This window comes from Drosophila biarmipes, chromosome 3L (genome assembly GCF_025231255.1).
Source record: "Drosophila biarmipes strain raj3 chromosome 3L, RU_DBia_V1.1, whole genome shotgun sequence".
Lineage (NCBI taxonomy): Eukaryota > Metazoa > Arthropoda > Insecta > Diptera > Drosophilidae > Drosophila > Drosophila biarmipes.
Window position 1 is genome coordinate 14,786,756 of NC_066613.1, and position 17,412 is coordinate 14,804,167.

Sequence of the window (17,412 nt, forward strand, 5' to 3'; positions counted from 1 at the left end):
CATATAACCGATCCACTGCTTTGGTATCGTAAGCAGGCGGCAGCGTCTCCAATAAAGTGATAAAAATAGGTAATGAGATTAGCCCAGACACCTGTTTTAGTCCAGTCAATATCTGACTTTCGGGCAATTATGACCTCGCCGCTCTTAGGTTTAGTAGTCCTTATACTACTGCAGCCACTGTTCCTGTTCGCTTGGCAGGATTACAAGGACTACAAGGTGTATGAGCTGAAGTTTCGAGGAGTGGAAGATCTTAATCTTATAAGAAAGTTGTCTAAGGAAAGGCCGCTTTGGGATTTTATTGGACCAAATCGGAATGAAACTACACTTAAAGTGATGGTACCACCTGAAGAAGCTAATCATTTGGTGGAAACTTTAAGTATATACCACTTGGAACATAGACTTTTGATCGAGGACCTGGCACCTTTAGTGCAGTCCCAACGAGCTGAGAACCTTAAGAAAAAGCTACTCATCCCTGTGCCGCAGTTAGATGTCCTGGCAGCTTTTTATACCCACTCGGAAATCAATGATTACCTGGAGATTTCCCAAACGAGTTCAGGTCAAGCACTTCGGATGGAGTTACGAACGGCGACCGCTCAAAGTTTTAACTATAACCAATGGAGATGGAAAGCGCAATAAGCCCGTAATCCTTATTGATGGCACTGTCCATGCCCGGGAGTGGATATCGCCCTCGATGGCCCTCTATATCATCCAACAGCTTTTGGATAACTATGCGGCAAATGAGGAGCTTTTAGAGGACTACGACTGGGTGATTATGCCAGTGGTCAATGCAGATGGCTATGAGTACAGTCATACGGATTATCGCTACTGGCGGAAAACCCGTCAGCCTACTAGTAATCCGGAATGCGTTGGCACGGATATAAACCGAAACTTCGACTATGAATGGGGCCACGATGAGGGATCCTTTCCAGATCCCTGCGAGGATAATTACCGCGGTGGGAGACCATTCGACCAACCCGAGACCCAGGTTCTGAGGGATCTAATGCTAAATTACAAAGGACGGCTTAATTTCTACCTCTCACTTCACTCCTACGGAAACCTACTACTTTTACCCTGGGGTTATACAAGGTAGGTTCATAATATATTATATTTTAACAAATATGTCAAAAAAGAGATTGCTCAGACACTACTTGAAGTAGTTTAACTCAAATGGATAATTTTTTTATAAGGAGTAAAACGAATCTTAATTTGTTTAACTCAAGTGGTCTGAGAAAAAAATAGTTTTACTTTAAATTTGTTCATACTTTTACTGTGAGTGTTGCTTCTTCGTATGAGTACTCGTGGCGCAATAGAAAATAATGCTTTAATAAATTATATACTCTCATGTAATTGATAAAGAATAATTTATTGAAGACAAACTTCTATAGCTTTATTATCTGAGGAAAAACCTAGATTTTTTGTAGTTTTGAAAAAATAATATTATATATATGTATTATAGTTTATTAACATTAAATATTTAGGATTTCAGGACAGAATTATTTAAGATGAGACTTTTTAGAGGTCTACAAATATAACAATATAAAACATAAAATAATCGAAATACATTTTGTGACTATTAATTCCTTGCTAATTCAATTATTTTGCATTACAGTGACTTTCCGGATCACTACCAGGACATGATGTCCGTGGCAGATGCTGGCGCCAAGGCGATCATCCACTCCACCAACGGGATATATACCTTCGGCAGCACTTACTACGTGCTGTATCCGACCTCGGGCGATTCGGCGGACTTTGCTCTGGGAGTAGTGAACGCCACTGTGGCCATGATCATGGAGCTGCCGGCTGCTGGATTCCTGGGCTTCGATCCCTGGGTTTCCCACATCGAGCGATTGGTCACGGAGAGCTGGGTGGGCGTGCGGGCCATGGCCGCGGAGGTGATAAGGTGCTATCCGGCCTAATCGGGCTGTAAATAAAGAGACATTAGCGTTGAATTGCGCCAGCTCTGATTTGCGGGTCGGCCGTGCGGGAGTTTTGGAGTGCTTTATTATTTATTGATCCATTTGGCGATTAGATAGGTGGCCGGGTGACTTTGTCTGGCTATTTAAGTGGCCCGGAACTGCCACGCGGTTGCTTAGTCTGTGCGAAGATGAAGTTCTCCGTGGGTTTGCTAGTGCTCTTCCTGAGTGCCGCTCTTGTGGCCGCCGATCAGGATTATGAGGGGTAAGTATTCTGGTTGGGGATGGTTTGTTTTTTTTTTGAGTGGTTCCAAAGGGAGAAATTACAATAAACGTGTATAAAGACAGGGGCATTTGATTTGCAAAATTATTAGACTGCCTTTGGGAAAATAAAATTTTTATGAAATTTAACGAGCTTCCTTACTTAATAACTAATAAAAAATAAACCCTTTTTAGCTACCGCATTTATGAGGTGGTTCCTTCGACTGCCGACCAGGCTAAATTGCTGCACCAGCTCAGTCTGGAGGGATTTGATTTCGTCAGCGAGAGTCGTCTGCTGGGACATCCCTCCCGGGTGATTGTGAGTCCCGATCAGCTGGAGCAGTTCGAGCAGTTGGTTGAGGGAGAGCAGATGACCAACACTCTGGTGAACCCCAACCTGGGAGCTTCCATTGCCGAGGAGTTTGCCCAGCGGCAGATGCAGCGCCTTTTGTCTCCCATCACCGGCAAGGGTCGCCTGAGCACGGAGCGCTATTACACCCACGAGGAGATCATCAACTATATCGATGACCTGGCCAAGCGTTTCCCCAGTCGAGTCTACGTTAGGACCGTGGGCTGGTCCTACGAGAAGCGAGTTCTCAAGACCATCACCGTCACCAACGGCGATGGCAAGGCCGGCAAGAAGCTGATTTTCCTGGATGGCGGTTTCCATGCCAGGGAATGGATTTCTCCAGCGGCGGTTCTGTACGTCATTGACCAGTTGGTGGAACAGTTCGAGGAGAATGCCTATCTGCTGAAGGACTACGACTGGGTTATCCTCCCCCTGGTCAATGCCGATGGCTATGAGCACACCCAGACCGGAACCTTAGCCCGCATGTGGCGCAAGACCCGCCAGCCATATAAGTACGGCACACAGACCTGCTACGGAGCGGATCCCAACCGGAACTTTGACTTCCACTGGAACGAGGAGGGTGCTTCCTCGAACCCCTGTTCGGATACCTATGCCGGTCCAACCGCCTTCTCCGAACCGGAAACGATTGTGGTCCGGGATCTGATGCACTCCTTGGCGGACAGGGGTGTTATGTACCTCACCATCCACTCCTACGGCAACTATCTGCTGTATCCTTGGGGGTGGACTTCGTAAGTCATTTTTAAATATATATTTTACGATTTAAATGTTTAAATTATATTTAATAATATTTCATAAACCACATGACATAACGCATGATTTTATTCCTAGTATTATCTCTGCTAACCATATATTTATAAATTTCCAGCGATTTGCCCGAAAAATGGGAAGATCTGGATGCAGTAGCCCGCACTGGAGCTGAGGCCATAAAGAACGCCACTGGAACTGAGTACACCTACGGATCCTCCACCAATGTCCTGTACATCGCCGCTGGAGCCAGTGATGATTATGGTTACTACGCCGGATTCAATGTGTCCATCACCATGGAACTGCCTGGAGCTGGCAGCATTGGATTCAATCCTCCAGTCACCCGCATCGATGAGTTCGTCACCGAAACCTGGATTGGCATCCGAGCCATGGCTGAGAAACTGATCGAGATGTACTAAGAAATAACAATAGTTTCCCACAAATTACCATAACATTAGCAAATTTTATTATAATAAACAAAAATCATTTCTTTGATAATAACCTGAAGTTAAGAATTTGGGGCTATGAGATAACTCTTCAATTCCTAAGTGGTTGCAAAAAAGAAAAATATCCAATCAAAATCGCATTAAATTCACTTAGTTTTTCAGAACGTAATTGGGAACTGCGCTGATAAACACCCATTATTTTTATTGTCGGCAATCATATTCTCCAATCGATTTCCCTTGATTTTACAACCTCAATTTGATGATAACGATAGGAGATTGTCGTTCTGTGAAATTTCTTCGATGGCTTGGAATGTGTTTTGCTCAAATAGTTGGCGACTCGGAAAGATGACAGTTTGGTGGCTTTTGCTGGCTCTCGGCTCCCTGGGCTCGTCGGCAGGACTGCAGAAATCCAATAAATACGAAGGGTAATATAATGAATACAAAAATACTATACAAGTTCCGTATCTAAGAAGTGCCTTTTTATAGTTACAAAATATACGAGGTGTCTAGTAGAGCTCGTTCGGTGGCCTTAGAAGAAGCACTTTCCGAGTTGGTCAAGAATGCATCCTACTACGAGGTGTTCTCGGACTTCAAGGGAGGTAATTCAGCCAAGGTCATGGTGCACCCCGATGAGCAGATAAACTTTGTGAAGCTGATGGATGAGAATAATGTGGACTATGACATACTCAACCGGAACGTGGGTCTCACTCTGAGTAGGCAATTCGAAACGAACCGCATGTTGCACCAGTGGTTCCCCTACAACGGAAGATTGGGAACGGAGCGATACTACACCCACGATGAGATCAACCAGTACATCGAGGATCTGGCCAAGGAATTCCCCCGTCGGGTTTTCCTGAAAACGGTTGGCAAGAGCTACGAGGGACGGTGGTTGAAAACCGTCACCATAACCAATGGAGATGCCAGGCGTAATAAGAATGTGATCCTGGTGGACGGTGGCTTCCACGCTCGGGAGTGGATCTCTCCAGCATCTGCGATCTATCTGATCTCTCAGCTGGTGGATAACCCACAGGAAAATGCCGATCTGCTGCAGGACTTCGATTGGGTCATCCTTCCTGTGGTCAATCCCGATGGCTATGAGTACACCCAACTGTCGGAGGATACTCGTTTCTGGCGAAAGACCCGAAAACCCAGCAGCTCCGATTGCATCGGTACCGATCCGAACAGGAACTTTGACTTCCACTGGAACGAGACGGGTTCATCGTGGGATCCCTGTGAGAATATCTATGCCGGAGAGAAGGCTTTCTCAGAGCCGGAGGCCCTGGTGGTGGGCGATCTCATCCATAGCTATGTGGATAGGGGGAAAATGTACTTGACATTGCACTCCTATGGCTCACTAATTCTGTACCCTTGGGGATGGACGGAGTGAGTATTACCGATTATCGAGGTAATATCATTATTAACGAGTTTTTCATTTCCAGAGGCGTTCCCGATACCGTTGACGACCTACATGAGGTAGCTGAAGAAGGTCGAAATGCTATTCTGCAGACCACAGGCACTGAATATACTGTTGGACCTTCTACGACCACTATAAAGTATGCTGCTGCTGGGGCTAGTGACGATTACGCCTTCAATGCTGGCTTCCCGATTTCCTTCACCATGGAACTGCCTGAGGGTGGTACTGGATTTAATCCCCCAGCCTCGGATATAGATCACTTAGTTAAGGAGACCTGGGTGGGCATTGCGGCAATGGCCCGGAAAGTAATTGAAAAGTATCCTCTGGCCCAATCGTGAAATTCAGTTTATGACTTGCTCGACCACTAACGCATAACTCAGAGTATTTTCAAGATAACTTTTCTGTTCATAATTTCAATTAAAGTGTTACGAAACTGTACATAGTTATGGGTATGTTTTGAGAAATAAATAAAACATGGTTTAAGTCTAATTTGAGTTATAATACTAAAATGTAGGTATCCAGAAAAAGTGTTAACATTAAATTAAATGATTGCAATAAACGAAAATAAAAAAAAAAATAGTTGTTTGTATGCTTAAAAAAGATGGGGGCTTCTGATAAATATGGAAATTTTACAGGCAACCCTGCATCAAGGGAACAGCAGATTTTTATAATCGGTTTTTCTACAAACGGGTCCCTTGGTCCCCATTCTCGAACTCATTACTTTAAATTTCAAATCGCAATGCATGTAGGGTTTTTGATCTTAAGAGGGTGCCCCATTATAAAACCCCTCCGCGAAAGCCAACGTTTCAAATTTCTTCAGGGAATATAGTTTGTGATTCATTGCCAACGGCGTTGTTGTCGAAAATCAGTGGTACTCCAAGCTATAAATATCTGTGAAGTGGGCTTATAGACGGTCAGTCGAGCTTTACTCTCCGCGTTTCACGTTCCTATTTTTAAAATGAAAAAGCCTTTGGACACTTTAGGTGTGCTTAGTTTTCTAGTGATCCTGAATAAGTCATTTGCGGCCATTTCTGATTGCAATTTCTTTGATACGGTGGATGTTTCGGATGTTGACGAAGAGAATAATGAATTTGATTATTGGGGCTTGCCAATTCCGTTGAGCCAAACGAAAAAGTATTATTTTTTGGAGTTGGTGAACGGCTCTATAGTGTCAACGAGAGAGCATAGAAGGGCTTGTGTATGTAAAATCAAAAGCTGTGTCCGGTTTTGCTGCCCCGAAGAGGAGAATCCGTACCGTGGCCTCTGCCTCGATAATCTAAAAAATGAGTATTTCCAATTGGAACCCATCTTAAATATATCCTTTAAGGATCAGATAATCTTAAGGGACTATACCTGTGACGATCCAAACTTCCAGTGGTACACGTACTACGAGGTTTCTTCATCCATTTATCGTGCATAAGTTTTGTATTCTTATCTGAATTATGTTTTGTAGGACGAGGCCTTTCTCTTTCAAGCCTTTAACTGGACCTCGCAGAAGATGGATTTCCAAATATTTAAGTATTCATCTAAGTTGGTTCCGGGAGTGCGAGGGGGTAAATGATAGTTTTAATAGTTCCTGAACATTGTTTTCATTGCCTTTTCTTTTAGTTGGTGTGGCTTCACTTATATGCTATATACTAACAATAGCCGTGTATCTATATGTAAAGAAGCTTCAAAACTTGGGAGGCAAATGCTTCATTTGCTGTCTATTCTGCATGTTTATGAAATGCCTTCTCTGGGTGCTGAACTCTTGGAATTTTCTGAAGAATATTTACCCTGTAGCAGGTTAGTCCTTAATCCAAATACTAAAAAAAAGTAAGAAATCAAAAATCATTATTTTTAAAATGTTTTGTGGTGAGCTTATTTCTCTTTAAGTACTATTTAACAAAAGATAAAGAACTGCGAATCTTTAATTTCTTCCAGGTTACACGATTTACTTCTTCTGGAGCGCTTCCTTTCTTTGGTTCTTTGTCTTAAATCATGTACACTGGGAGTGTTTTGGGGGTGACAAAAGTAAGCCTCCCCGGTTTTGTTTCCAGACCTATTCTATCTTTGTGTGGACCACTGCGGCTGTTCTAACCGCACTCATCTATCCAGTAAATTATGTCTTGGAGATCGGCGCACAGTACATGTGCAGGTATGTCCTTATCTTAGAAGGTTGGAACTGGCTTCCCGTCCTCTATTATGGACCAATGCTATTTCTGAGTATCTGTAATTCGATTGGTACTATCCAGACGGGAAGGGCACTTCGAAGGCAAATGAGAGATCGGAAGAAAAGCAACCCACATATGGGTGGCATGAGGTAAGGTTTTATAGCACTTGAAACATGAAGAGTAATCTTATTTATTTCCTGTCTATATCGAAGTTACTTAATGTGGTTGCGGCTATGCACGATCTTGGGAGTTTCTTGGAGCTTGGACTTAGCTATCTGTACGATGCAGACTTATGGCTTTTGGCCACAGATCCACTGGTTGGGAGACTACTTTCATGCCGCCTTTGGAATGCCCATATTTGCGCTGCTTGTCCTTAAAAGCACCACGTTTCAAATGCTCAAGGAAGGGTGAGAGAGAGTATTATAAATTTATTGGCTTATTAACCCCATCTCATTCTCAGCAGGAATCGGGATGTAAATAACCAAAAGAACAGAGACAGAATACCGACAGAATACGAAACAGCCTGCTAGCCAAAAAACAAAATGAATTTTTTAACCTATTATATAAATTAAATGTATATAAACCAGTTTAAGATAAATGTATATATACAACAATTTTATTTGTATTTTGTGAATGTTTAGATATGCAATACCATGGGAATAAGTTATTTATTAATTCCCATAGCACCAATTAGCATGGAAATAGCTTTGTTTTATCGAGAAATGACGTAGGTACTTTTTCAACGTTTTTCATTTATTGAGTTTTATGAAAAAGGGGGTCTCCTATTTTTTAAGCATTCATATTCTACATTCTATACCATAGACATCTAGTTTTAGTAAAACCTCTTTAAATTGAATAAAGTAGTCGAGTGCCTTCCAGACAGTTAATTTGGCTATTACTGGGTAGCCGTGATAATCTAGACCAGCACTTGAAGTCCGTCGCTTGATAAACTCAATTAAAAGGCCGCGATAAGTCCGTAGAATCCGGAGTCGAGTGCCCCGCCCAGTGTGTCAATGCCTCGGGCCGAGAGATATGGCCCACCCGATGGGACGCCCGCCTACCATGCCAAGCGTGAAAACGCCAAGAACGGGAATAGAATCCCAATTAAGGAGCAGACGACGTTGCGATTAGGAAATATCAATGGTGTTTATTGCACCCGCCTAGTACTTCTCAACCACTTTCTGGGCCATGGCCTTGATGCCCACCCAGGTCTCCTCGACGAAAGATTGGATTTGGTTAGTGCTCGGGTTGAAGCCAGTGCCGCCAGCCGGGAGTTCCATGGTGATGGACACCGGGAAGTTGGCCACTCCGAAGGCGTAGTCATCGCTACCGCCGGCAGCGGCATACAGAACGTTGGTGGAACTGCCCACGGTGTACTTGGTACCGGTGGCACTCTTGATGGCATCCGCACCAGCCTGGGCCACCTCATCGTTGTCGCGCCAGCTGCTGGGAAGGGCACTACGATAGGATAGGATTGGGATATTAGTAGGGAAAAGGGTTCACATAAGAGGAGCGGATACTTACGAGGTCCATCCCCAGGGGTACAGAAGGTAGTTGCCGTAGGAGTGCAGGGTCAGGTAGAACTTGCCACGTCCGGTCAGGCTGAGCAGCAGATCGCGGACCAGCTGGGTCTCCGGCTCGGAGAAGGCCGACTCGCCCTTGAAGGTGTCGGAGCAGGAGTAGCTGGAGGCACCCACCTCTCCCCAGTGGAAGTCGAAGTTGCGGTTGGCATCGGTGCCATAGCAGGCACTGCTGATGGGCTTCCTGGTCTTGCGCCACATGCGGGTGTCCGTGTGGGTGTACTCGTACCCATCGGGATTCACCACCGGCAGGATGACCCAGTCGAAGTTCTTCAGCAGCTCCGAGTTGGCAGCAAAGTTCTCCACCAGCTGGTGGATCACATACAGGGCGCCAGCATGGGCGATCCACTCGCGGGCATGGATGCCGGCATCTAGGAAGATCACATTCTTGCCGGTCTTGCCATCGCCATTGGAGATGGTGATCGTCTTGATGTCACGATTCTCGTAGGACTTGCCGGCCACCTGCACGGAGACACGGCTGGGATAGGCGGCGGCCAGTTCGTCCAGATAGGCATTGATCTCCGCATGGCGATGGAAAGCCGTGAAGCTAATGCTGCGTCCGGCGGAACGCAGGTTCATCAGCCGCTGGTTCTGGTTCTCCTCGTGCTCCTGACGCAGCGCCACGCCAAAGTCCTCACTGACCACCGCGAAGTCGACGTTGTACTTCTCCAGCAGGTGCTCGAATCCCTCCTGGTCTGCGGGCTTCACCATCACGCGACTCGGAGCGTCCAGGGAGCGGGGCAGGTCGAAGAAGTCGTACTCCTCGTTCGCGGACAAACGCAGCAGCAGCTGCTTCTCGAAGGCATTGCGAGCATTGATGTCGTAGATCTTGTAACTGGGGGAAAAGTATCCAATGAAAATATGTTTTCATGTTTGCATACAAAACTATAAAAAATGTAATATTTATTGCTCTTTTTCTATTTATTAAAATGTTTTTCTCTTTGAAAAATACCAACTACTTTCCTTATATAGCTAATCTTCCAAGTGTCGAATAAAGTATGTAAATCCTAAAAATTTAATAATAAATAAATAATAAATAATAATTTGTTTGTGTTTTTTAATGGTTTTCTATTTTTAAGTACCTATTTTTAAATTCTTAAATGAAAAGCATGCCTGCTAGGTTTTCTTTTATTAATTTAAAAATTCTAACTAAGATTAATAGAAGATTTTTTTACTTTTTTCTATCTTTCTTTGGTAAATCTTTGAGTTACTTTGGTGGAGTGCTGGATTTTATTTTAGTTAGCTACTACATATTTAGATAAATGTATGATTTTCTTCAAACAGGAAAGGTGTCACTTTAAATTGCACTGATTCAAGTTGGCTAAAAGTGGACAATGGTGGCCAATACCCGTGGAAGCACTCCTCCTCCGCCGGATGGCGATCACTCACCCGTCGTAGTCATGGGCCGCCAAGGCCACTCCGCTGAGCAGCAGCACCACAGCACAAAGTTTCAGCATTTTATGTCCGCTCCGCTCCGCTTGGGCCCAGGGCTTCTAATGAGGCTCACAGCCAGTTGGTCTGGCTTATATAGCCCACTGCCGCGTCACCGATCATTCATGCGTCCCCTTATCAGAGGAGAACTCTATCGAAAAGAGCAGCTATCAGCACTATCAGTGGCAGATGGTGGGCGATGTTCGATTTGATTCGATTTGTTGTTGTGTCTTCGCCGAGCGATGGGGCAATTCTGGAGAAAATCTCTCAAAATTTACTAGCTGTGACAAGAGGGTGACAGGCAGGTTCGTAGTAAAGATTTTCATACGACGTACTCATGACTCGGCTTTAACTACTTTGTCTACTGACGTTAATGGTAGGCAAATAATATCAATGAATGATTGAAGTGCATTAAATTTAATGACATAAAATTCAAAATCTTTAAATAAAATAAGTTATACAACAAGTACGTTAGTTACATCCAACAGTTTAATTTAGCTAGAATAAATATAAAATGTTGTACCATTATTAATCCCAAACGTACAATTTAAATTAAACTTATGTCAGAAGTAAAAAATATTTTGAAAAAATGTTTTTCATTTGAAATGTTTAGCTTTCTGATAAAAAAAGTGAAATTGCTCTTTAAAACCAAGTATTTTTTTAACAAAATGAATTCTATTATACCTACCAAAAAGACTTTTTAGGAATGCGTCTAAATGTGGAATTTGTATTTTTAAGAATAAAAGGCTACAAAAAGCCTGAGTTGAGACACTCCTAAATCAGTCCCAAATATTTGTCATTCCTCACAGATATCTGCTATTTTCAGACAGCTTTCGAGCGACTCGTAAATTTGGTCTTCTGACTTTGCGCAATCAACATTTGATTTATATGGTTCTTTTGGCCTTAGACTCCGTCAATTCTTGAAGTGCGCCAGTCGCAGTGTCTATCTCCTTTTTTTGGTATTTGAATTTGTTTGCAGAACGCGGCTTTATCAGTTTGTTCTGTGCACTGCACCAAGAAAAAAGTTTCCAGTTTAAAACAATGAAAATCTATACGCGGCCTGCAAAAAAATACAAACCAAAGCGTAACCTGCCCGCAAAAAAGGAGTAAAAATCAAAAACAGACAAACTAAAAACTCTTCTGCCGCGCACACAAAATATATTTGAAAATTTATTGCATTTCATGAGTTTTTCCATATTTGTCTGCATTTGTAGGCAGAGTTTTGGTCACAAAACTTTCGGCTGCTGCCAAATAAAAAAAAAAGAAAACAACGACGAGGAAGTTGCTTACTTAAACTGACAATGAGCGCATGGAAATGACAAAAAACACTGCGGAAACTGTTGGCTCGTAATTTTGAATGGCCCATTGGAAGCGACAGCCAAAAACCCCTCCCTCTAAGCCGCGTTCTGGAAATTTGGCCCATTCCCTAGGGATACTAGGGTAGGAAACGTGGTTCGTTAAAATCTGCTGATCAATTGGTAACTAACTTAAATGTGAATAAAATTCTTACAAATTTGTAATCTTAGATAAATATTTTATATAATAACTAACTTTTATTCTATATTTTTTTATATAATTAATATATTTTAGTAATATAATTTTCAATAATATATATCAACTTTTGTTAGCGATTATATATATTTGATCGTTAAAATTCTTTAGGTAATAAATTTGTAAGCTTAGATCTTTATTTTCTATATTAATAAAGTATTATTTATGTATTTCTGCTAACCTAATTTATATATCTCAGTAGCATTGTTAGAGATTTTACATAATTGATATTCAAAATCTTTATTTAGTATATGCTTTTTTTGTTCACACTTACAAAATTATAAGTTATCTTCGAAAACCAGTAGACAATTATCTAATCTAAAATAAACAATGGCTAAATTAGGGGTATTCATAACAAATTTAGAGGTCTGTGTAAAGATAGTAATATCAGAACCCTATAAAGCGCATTAAGTATTCGACCTGTTGGCTGCAATTCCCTGTTCATATTGTATTTTTTTGTGGAGTGTGTGTGACTGCCCGTAAAAATTCTGTACGAGTGAGTGTGTGATTGCTGGGCTGTATTTGTTTTCCTTTGTGCTCACTTTTTTGGTTTCGAAAAACTTTGGCCAAAGTCTTCCAGCTGGCCTTATTCGGCTGGACAAAGCGGCATTGTTTGTCACGCAGCCTTTTCCCATTTAATGGGAAATTATACCAAATTATTCACTATTTTAGGTAAAGGGATTGATGGCAGTCCGGGCTTTAAAGCCATTAATTGAAATTGATCGAGAGTATTTCGGACAAATTGCTTGCAAGTAGTTTTGGGAATTCATTAGTCTGTCATTTGCATTAAAAACTTTGCGCTGGCGGATCTTTAATTTTCATTTTGCATAAATTACGATGACTAAGTCTGGCATGAACTTGCGGCTTTTATTGCTCTATTAGGAAGGGGTAATTGTGGGGCTGGGGCTGTGGTGGTGCTGAAAGGCGTTGAGTGTCAAAAACTTGGCCACCAGAAGGGTGAAAGGAGCCAGCCAAGGGCTTGTGGGGGAGGATTTTAATTAAAATTCATCTTCACATTTAATCAAATCATGGCCACCCCTCGGCTCTGGCCGCCTCCGCCTGCCACTGACATCGACACTGGCTTCTAATTAAGTGCGAAAAATCGTTAAATGTAAAATCAAATCGTGCAAAAAGTAATTGGAAGAAGAACTTGGCGGGTAGCAGTTTAATAGGGGTAAATTGTTGGCATTGTTTTGCGTTTGGATTAAGGCCACATCGAGGGTTGGGGTTGGGGTTAAGTGGGTGGCAGGTATCGGAGATATTTACAATCCATTATATACTCGTTGCCAGCCACCGTTGTGTTGGCCAATTTTCTTAATTGCCAGCCGGAAATCCACGCTGAATACAGTTTCCACTTAAATTTAGAACTCAAACTGGCCCCGAGCTGTGCTTTGTTCGAGTGTTAGTACTCGGCGGCTTAATCGCTTGTATAAAAGACCGATTCGACTTTCGAATGTCAGTTACTCGCCCCTTCGATCTGTCTCAAGATGAAACGACTGTTTGTTGTGCTCTGCCTGATCTTTCTGCTGCCCCTTTTGATGGCGGAAAATCCACCAGTTCAGATTCCTGCTGCAAATCGAGGAAAAGTGCCGAAAACTGTGCCTCAACAGGCTGGAACAGTGGGATCACGCACCCTGGAGAGTCTGAAGGGGCTGGGATAGGAGGTCAAGCAGTTAGAGGATTATTTTTAAAAAATGTTGAATGAATTTAAAAGTGCTTTATAAAATATTAATATGTTGATTCTTAGAAACCCCTTAAAAATATGTTAAGCCTTAACTCAGGAAATTAATATAATTATAATAAATCAGAAGGGTGTTTGTGGGAGTATCATAAAATATATATAATATAATATATATTTTATATAATATTATAAATAAATTTAAAAAGTGTTGATTATAAATTTGAGACCGTATACATACATAAAAATGTATTAAAGTTATTTTCAAAAGCTTAGCTTCTAATTCCATTAATGTTCGCACGATTTACCATTTTAATTGAATTTAAATGCAAACAACTCAAGATTTATTTATGTTCGACTGACACCTCGAGTGTATCCCATCGAGGACTTTGTTTTGCATATGACATAGATTGCGGCTCCTGGCACTTCACACACTCCTATGAATATTCCAAGAGGTTCCTACAGCTTATGCATATTTATGGTGCCCGCTGTACCCTGTCCTGCGACAACCGGAAAGAAGTTGCGGATTGAATAACCCCCTTCAAACCGAACGAATCGGACCGGATTGCATTGTCTCGTTCATTGACAGTCGGGGCGATATTAATTGCCTCGTGTTTGGAAACTGCTTTTTTTAGCCGGTTTACGGCGAATTGACTTTATCAACTTCCCGGACAGCCAGATTCCCGTCTCGTGGGCAAAACTCAATTAGCTCTCTTAAGCTCATTTGAAGGGGCCAATTTTATTTGGCAAATGTTGCTTTAATTAAGCCCAAGCGCACAGGTAAACCGACGAAAGAAGACTCCGTAAAATCATTGGAAAACAGGTGAGAATGTTCAAAGGTCTGGCGAATGTTCCACTTGCTACATTAAAAGATTGAAATATAAAAAAATAAATTGTAATTTTTTACATAGGTGGAATAAACAATTTATACGGTACAAATAAGTTTTTTGTGCAGATTTCTTGATTATTTAAAAAATAATATTTAATATCTATGGAAAATAAGCTTAAAAAAACTAAAGCATTAACGGATAGATTAAGAATATGTCATTGTCTCTATAGTCTGCCGGTACCAGGTAAAACCTGCAAAAAGTACAATGAAAAACATGCAAAAAGAAGCTAAAATGAAAGCAAACCTACCTGTGAATGAAAAAAGCGACTAGAAAAACCTGAACGAGAGCAACCAAATGCCAAACAAACGGCACACTTCGTTCTGGTTTCCCTCCCCGCTCCCTCTGTCACACATGCCTGCAACAAAGCCAAGTAAGTCGTATTAAATTTAATTGGATTTGAGTGTTTACCAGCGTCCCAAGCCGACGGCAAAGCCAGAGGCAGCAGCAACAGCAGCTAAAGCTGCTGGCAAAAATTCGTTCCACTTTTGGATTTTTTGTGTTTGGTACATAACAAAAATTTCATTGTGCTAAATAATCAAAAAATTAACAAATTTATTATTATTATTATGATAAAATCTTCGGCTACAATGACAAAGAAATATATATTGGATTGTGTTCTACAAACTTAAAGCATAAAAATAAAAATGCCTCTGTTTTTTATTGATTTTTTATTTAAAAATTTGTTGAATAAATTTTTTGTTTTTTTAATATTTCATCTTATTTATCTTAATAAATTGTATCTGAAAGATTTTTCTTTGTGCATTAGATCACTAGTGTGCGTTGCATTGTCGCTGTATATTCCCCCATACACACACGCGCGTGTGTTGTTGAGTGGCTGCAGAAATTTCATACATTTCGCAGGTAGCAAGCGGCTTAAGCTGGATTTTATAGACATACAGCCGCAGTGGAGAATCACACACACACACGCACAGCCGGAGAAAGTGCAATAAAAAACTACAAATATTGCGTATACGCCCAGGAGCCACGGCAGCACGTGGCTGTTGCCAGCGCAACGCTTTCATTTGCAGAGAGCAAAAGACCAATTAGCGGGACACAAATGTATACATATGTGTGTGTGACACACACAACTGCAGCTGTATCGGTGTCATCTGTTGAGGTTCATAGCATACTTTTCAGTGACCAGTATCATGAAAAAGTTTTAGAAGTCCGAAATTAGTAGGTAAGAGCTAAGCTACTCATTGTTTTATATATATATATATAATTTCCAAAAAATTATCCTTCTTATATGTCTGGATTACATTAATATTGATTATCAAAAAATATAATACGCACTTGCTTTGTTACATATTTAAAGCCATTTCAATGTTTTCCATTGCATTTATAAATTTCCAACATTAAAAGGGTTAAATTTAATTATACTAGACAGCTAATTCCCGAACACATTCGAGGGCTGGCTTCGAGAGAACACCCGCCGCTGGCTGGCTTAAATGTTAGCATGCAAATATGATAAATCACCGCCATTATTGGGCCATCAATCAAAATTATGCGTCCCTTGTAGCCAGTGCTCTTCGCGTCGCCCTTTTCTCCTCTGCACTCGCTGTTTGTGTGCCAAGTGTCTAATTGAATAACGAAGCGTGCAAATTGAGCCACGTCCCCGCCACCCGCCCCCTTCGGCCTCGGAGGAGGAAAAACCCGGGAAGGGATTCAGGAGCCCGGCGGCAGTTAACAACACATCCGTAGAGATTTATAGAGACAGACAGCCAGACGAACGGAGAGGGCGACACTTTCAATGTCTGCGGTTTGTCCCGCCGGCGGACTTAAAGCGCACAGCTCACAGCTGGTTCTGCACAGGACCGGGGGACTTGGTGCCAACCCGCCTCAATCCTGTATCCTCAGTGCCGGATAGCTCACACATTAACATAGTTTTTTAGCATCAGGTATGCAAATGCCGCCGGAGGTTTGCCAGGTTGCAACCAGTTGGTTTGAGGATAGGTCTTGGATAACCCCCAATCCTTTATCCACACCGACAAGCCGCCGCAACTGGGAACTTAGTGCACTGAGATGAAATATCTTAAATATTTGTGTTACATCAAAATCAGAATTCAATAAGTTAAGTTATGGAATCCAGAAGTGCAGTTTTGTGTGCCCCGTTTAAAGGCTATATGAATTATGGAAAAATCAGACATGAAAATGGGTTAAAAATGTGACCCTCTTTTAAAGAAAACTTTTGAATGCAGAACGTTAGGAAATTCCACCAGAAACTCATAGAGGTATTCCATATTAAAATCGGAGTCCAATAACTGGAGTTATGGAATTTACAATTTTTTTTATTATATTATGGAATCTAGAAGTGTATTTCTGGGTGCCTATTCTAAAAGCCATAAAAGTTACTGAAAAATCAGACATGAAAATGCGTTAAAAATGTGACCCTCTTTTAAAGAAAACTTTTGAATGCAGAACGTTAGGAAATTCCACCAGAAACTCCTAGAGATATTCCATATTAAAATCGGAGTCCAATAACTGGAGTTATGGAATTTAAAATTTCAGTTTTGCGTGCTTATTTTGAAAGCCAATAGAAAAATCGGACATGAAAATTGGTTAGTATTTGAATGTATAACGTAAGGTAATTCCACCAATATCTCATCGCACATAAAAAACGAAAAGAAATTAGTTAAGTTATAGAATCTAGATGTGGTTACAATTTTGAAAAGATATGTAAATTATGAGAGAGTTGACCTGCTGAATTATAAAAGTACATATCTCACGTGTAAAACAAAATCCATTTAGATAAGCTATAAAGAAGTACTGGCTCTTGATGCTTCTAAAGATTTTCTGCCTTATAAAGGGTATTTGTAGCATATTTTGTACAGTGCAAAATCTAAAGGTGATAGCACTGCTACATGTAACACGTTGGTTTTTAATCCCCTTGCATTTGATTGTATGCAGTTGTTGCAAAAAGTAATTTAGTTCGGCAAGCGTCTTTCCCACTCCTTCTCTTGTATTTTTCCTTCGGCTTTCGT

At 41.4% G+C, this 17,412-nt stretch overlaps 5 protein-coding genes across 6 annotated transcripts; 4 read left to right on the forward strand and 1 right to left on the reverse strand.

Moving 5' to 3' along the window:
• Positions 1 to 127: 127 nt before the first annotated feature.
• On the forward strand, positions 128 to 1,964 carry LOC108028113 (carboxypeptidase B). Its single transcript, XM_017099762.2, is given in 3 exon segments — positions 128 to 533; positions 535 to 1,086; positions 1,610 to 1,964. Coding segments are annotated over 3 exon segments (1,263 nt in total). The 5' UTR covers positions 128 to 129; the 3' UTR covers positions 1,917 to 1,964.
• A 138-nt stretch (positions 1,965 to 2,102) lies between these two features.
• Positions 2,103 to 5,710, forward strand: LOC108028807 (uncharacterized). Its single transcript, XM_050886757.1, has 6 exons — positions 2,103 to 2,178; positions 2,370 to 3,272; positions 3,410 to 3,703; positions 4,064 to 4,159; positions 4,221 to 5,117; positions 5,174 to 5,710. The coding sequence occupies exons 1-6, from the start codon at positions 2,105 to 2,107 to the stop codon at positions 5,484 to 5,486; spliced, it is 2,577 nt and encodes an 858-aa protein (XP_050742714.1). The 5' UTR covers positions 2,103 to 2,104; the 3' UTR covers positions 5,487 to 5,710.
• A 1,708-nt stretch (positions 5,711 to 7,418) lies between these two features.
• Positions 7,419 to 7,896, forward strand: LOC108028196 (probable G-protein coupled receptor Mth-like 7). 2 transcript variants are annotated; one of them, XM_050885936.1, is made up of 3 exons: positions 7,419 to 7,450; positions 7,514 to 7,708; positions 7,762 to 7,896. In XM_050885936.1, the coding sequence occupies exons 1-3, from the start codon at positions 7,437 to 7,439 to the stop codon at positions 7,829 to 7,831; spliced, it is 279 nt and encodes a 92-aa protein (XP_050741893.1). In that variant the 5' UTR covers positions 7,419 to 7,436; the 3' UTR covers positions 7,832 to 7,896. The 2 variants fall into 2 exon arrangements, with proteins under 2 accessions (XP_050741893.1, XP_016955346.2); XM_017099857.3 differs by having other exon boundaries at positions 7,765 to 7,896.
• A 532-nt stretch (positions 7,897 to 8,428) lies between these two features.
• Positions 8,429 to 10,572, reverse strand: LOC108028752 (carboxypeptidase B). Its single transcript, XM_017100723.3, has 3 exons — positions 10,271 to 10,572; positions 8,826 to 9,716; positions 8,429 to 8,759 (listed from the first exon to the last, which is right to left on the reverse strand). Exons 1-3 carry the CDS (start codon positions 10,336 to 10,338, stop codon positions 8,462 to 8,464), a joined length of 1,257 nt encoding a protein of 418 aa, XP_016956212.1. The 5' UTR covers positions 10,339 to 10,572; the 3' UTR covers positions 8,429 to 8,461.
• A 2,760-nt stretch (positions 10,573 to 13,332) lies between these two features.
• On the forward strand, positions 13,333 to 13,773 carry LOC108028236 (uncharacterized). The gene has a single exon (XM_017099901.2). It carries the CDS (start codon positions 13,351 to 13,353, stop codon positions 13,522 to 13,524), a length of 174 nt encoding a protein of 57 aa, XP_016955390.1. The 5' UTR covers positions 13,333 to 13,350; the 3' UTR covers positions 13,525 to 13,773.
• The last annotated feature ends 3,639 nt before the right edge of the window (positions 13,774 to 17,412 follow it).

What these genes read in the sequence shown, in the direction of transcription:
- LOC108028807 (XM_050886757.1), top strand. Translation starts at nt 2,105, where the DNA reads ATGAAGTTCTCCGTGGGTTTGCTAGTGCTCTTCCTGAGTGCCGCTCTT. An exon ending in GCCGATCAGGATTATGAGGG is followed by an intron (nt 2,179 to 2,369) that starts GTAAGTATTCTG and finishes AACCCTTTTTAG; the next exon opens with CTACCGCATTTATGAGGTGG. An exon ending in TACCCTTGGGGATGGACGGA is followed by an intron (nt 5,118 to 5,173) that starts GTGAGTATTACC and finishes TTTCATTTCCAG; the next exon opens with AGGCGTTCCCGATACCGTTG.
- LOC108028196 (XM_050885936.1), top strand. An exon ending in TTTCAAATGCTCAAGGAAGG is followed by an intron (nt 7,709 to 7,761) that starts GTGAGAGAGAGT and finishes TCTCATTCTCAG; the next exon opens with CAGGAATCGGGATGTAAATA.
- LOC108028752 (XM_017100723.3), bottom strand. Translation starts at nt 10,338, where the DNA reads ATGCTGAAACTTTGTGCTGTGGTGCTGCTGCTCAGCGGAGTGGCCTTG. An exon ending in GCGGCCCATGACTACGACGG is followed by an intron (nt 9,717 to 10,270) that starts GTGAGTGATCGC and finishes CTTTTCCCCCAG; the next exon opens with TTACAAGATCTACGACATCA. An exon ending in TACCCCTGGGGATGGACCTC is followed by an intron (nt 8,760 to 8,825) that starts GTAAGTATCCGC and finishes ATCCTATCGTAG; the next exon opens with TGCCCTTCCCAGCAGCTGGC.
- LOC108028236 (XM_017099901.2), top strand. Translation starts at nt 13,351, where the DNA reads ATGAAACGACTGTTTGTTGTGCTCTGCCTGATCTTTCTGCTGCCCCTT.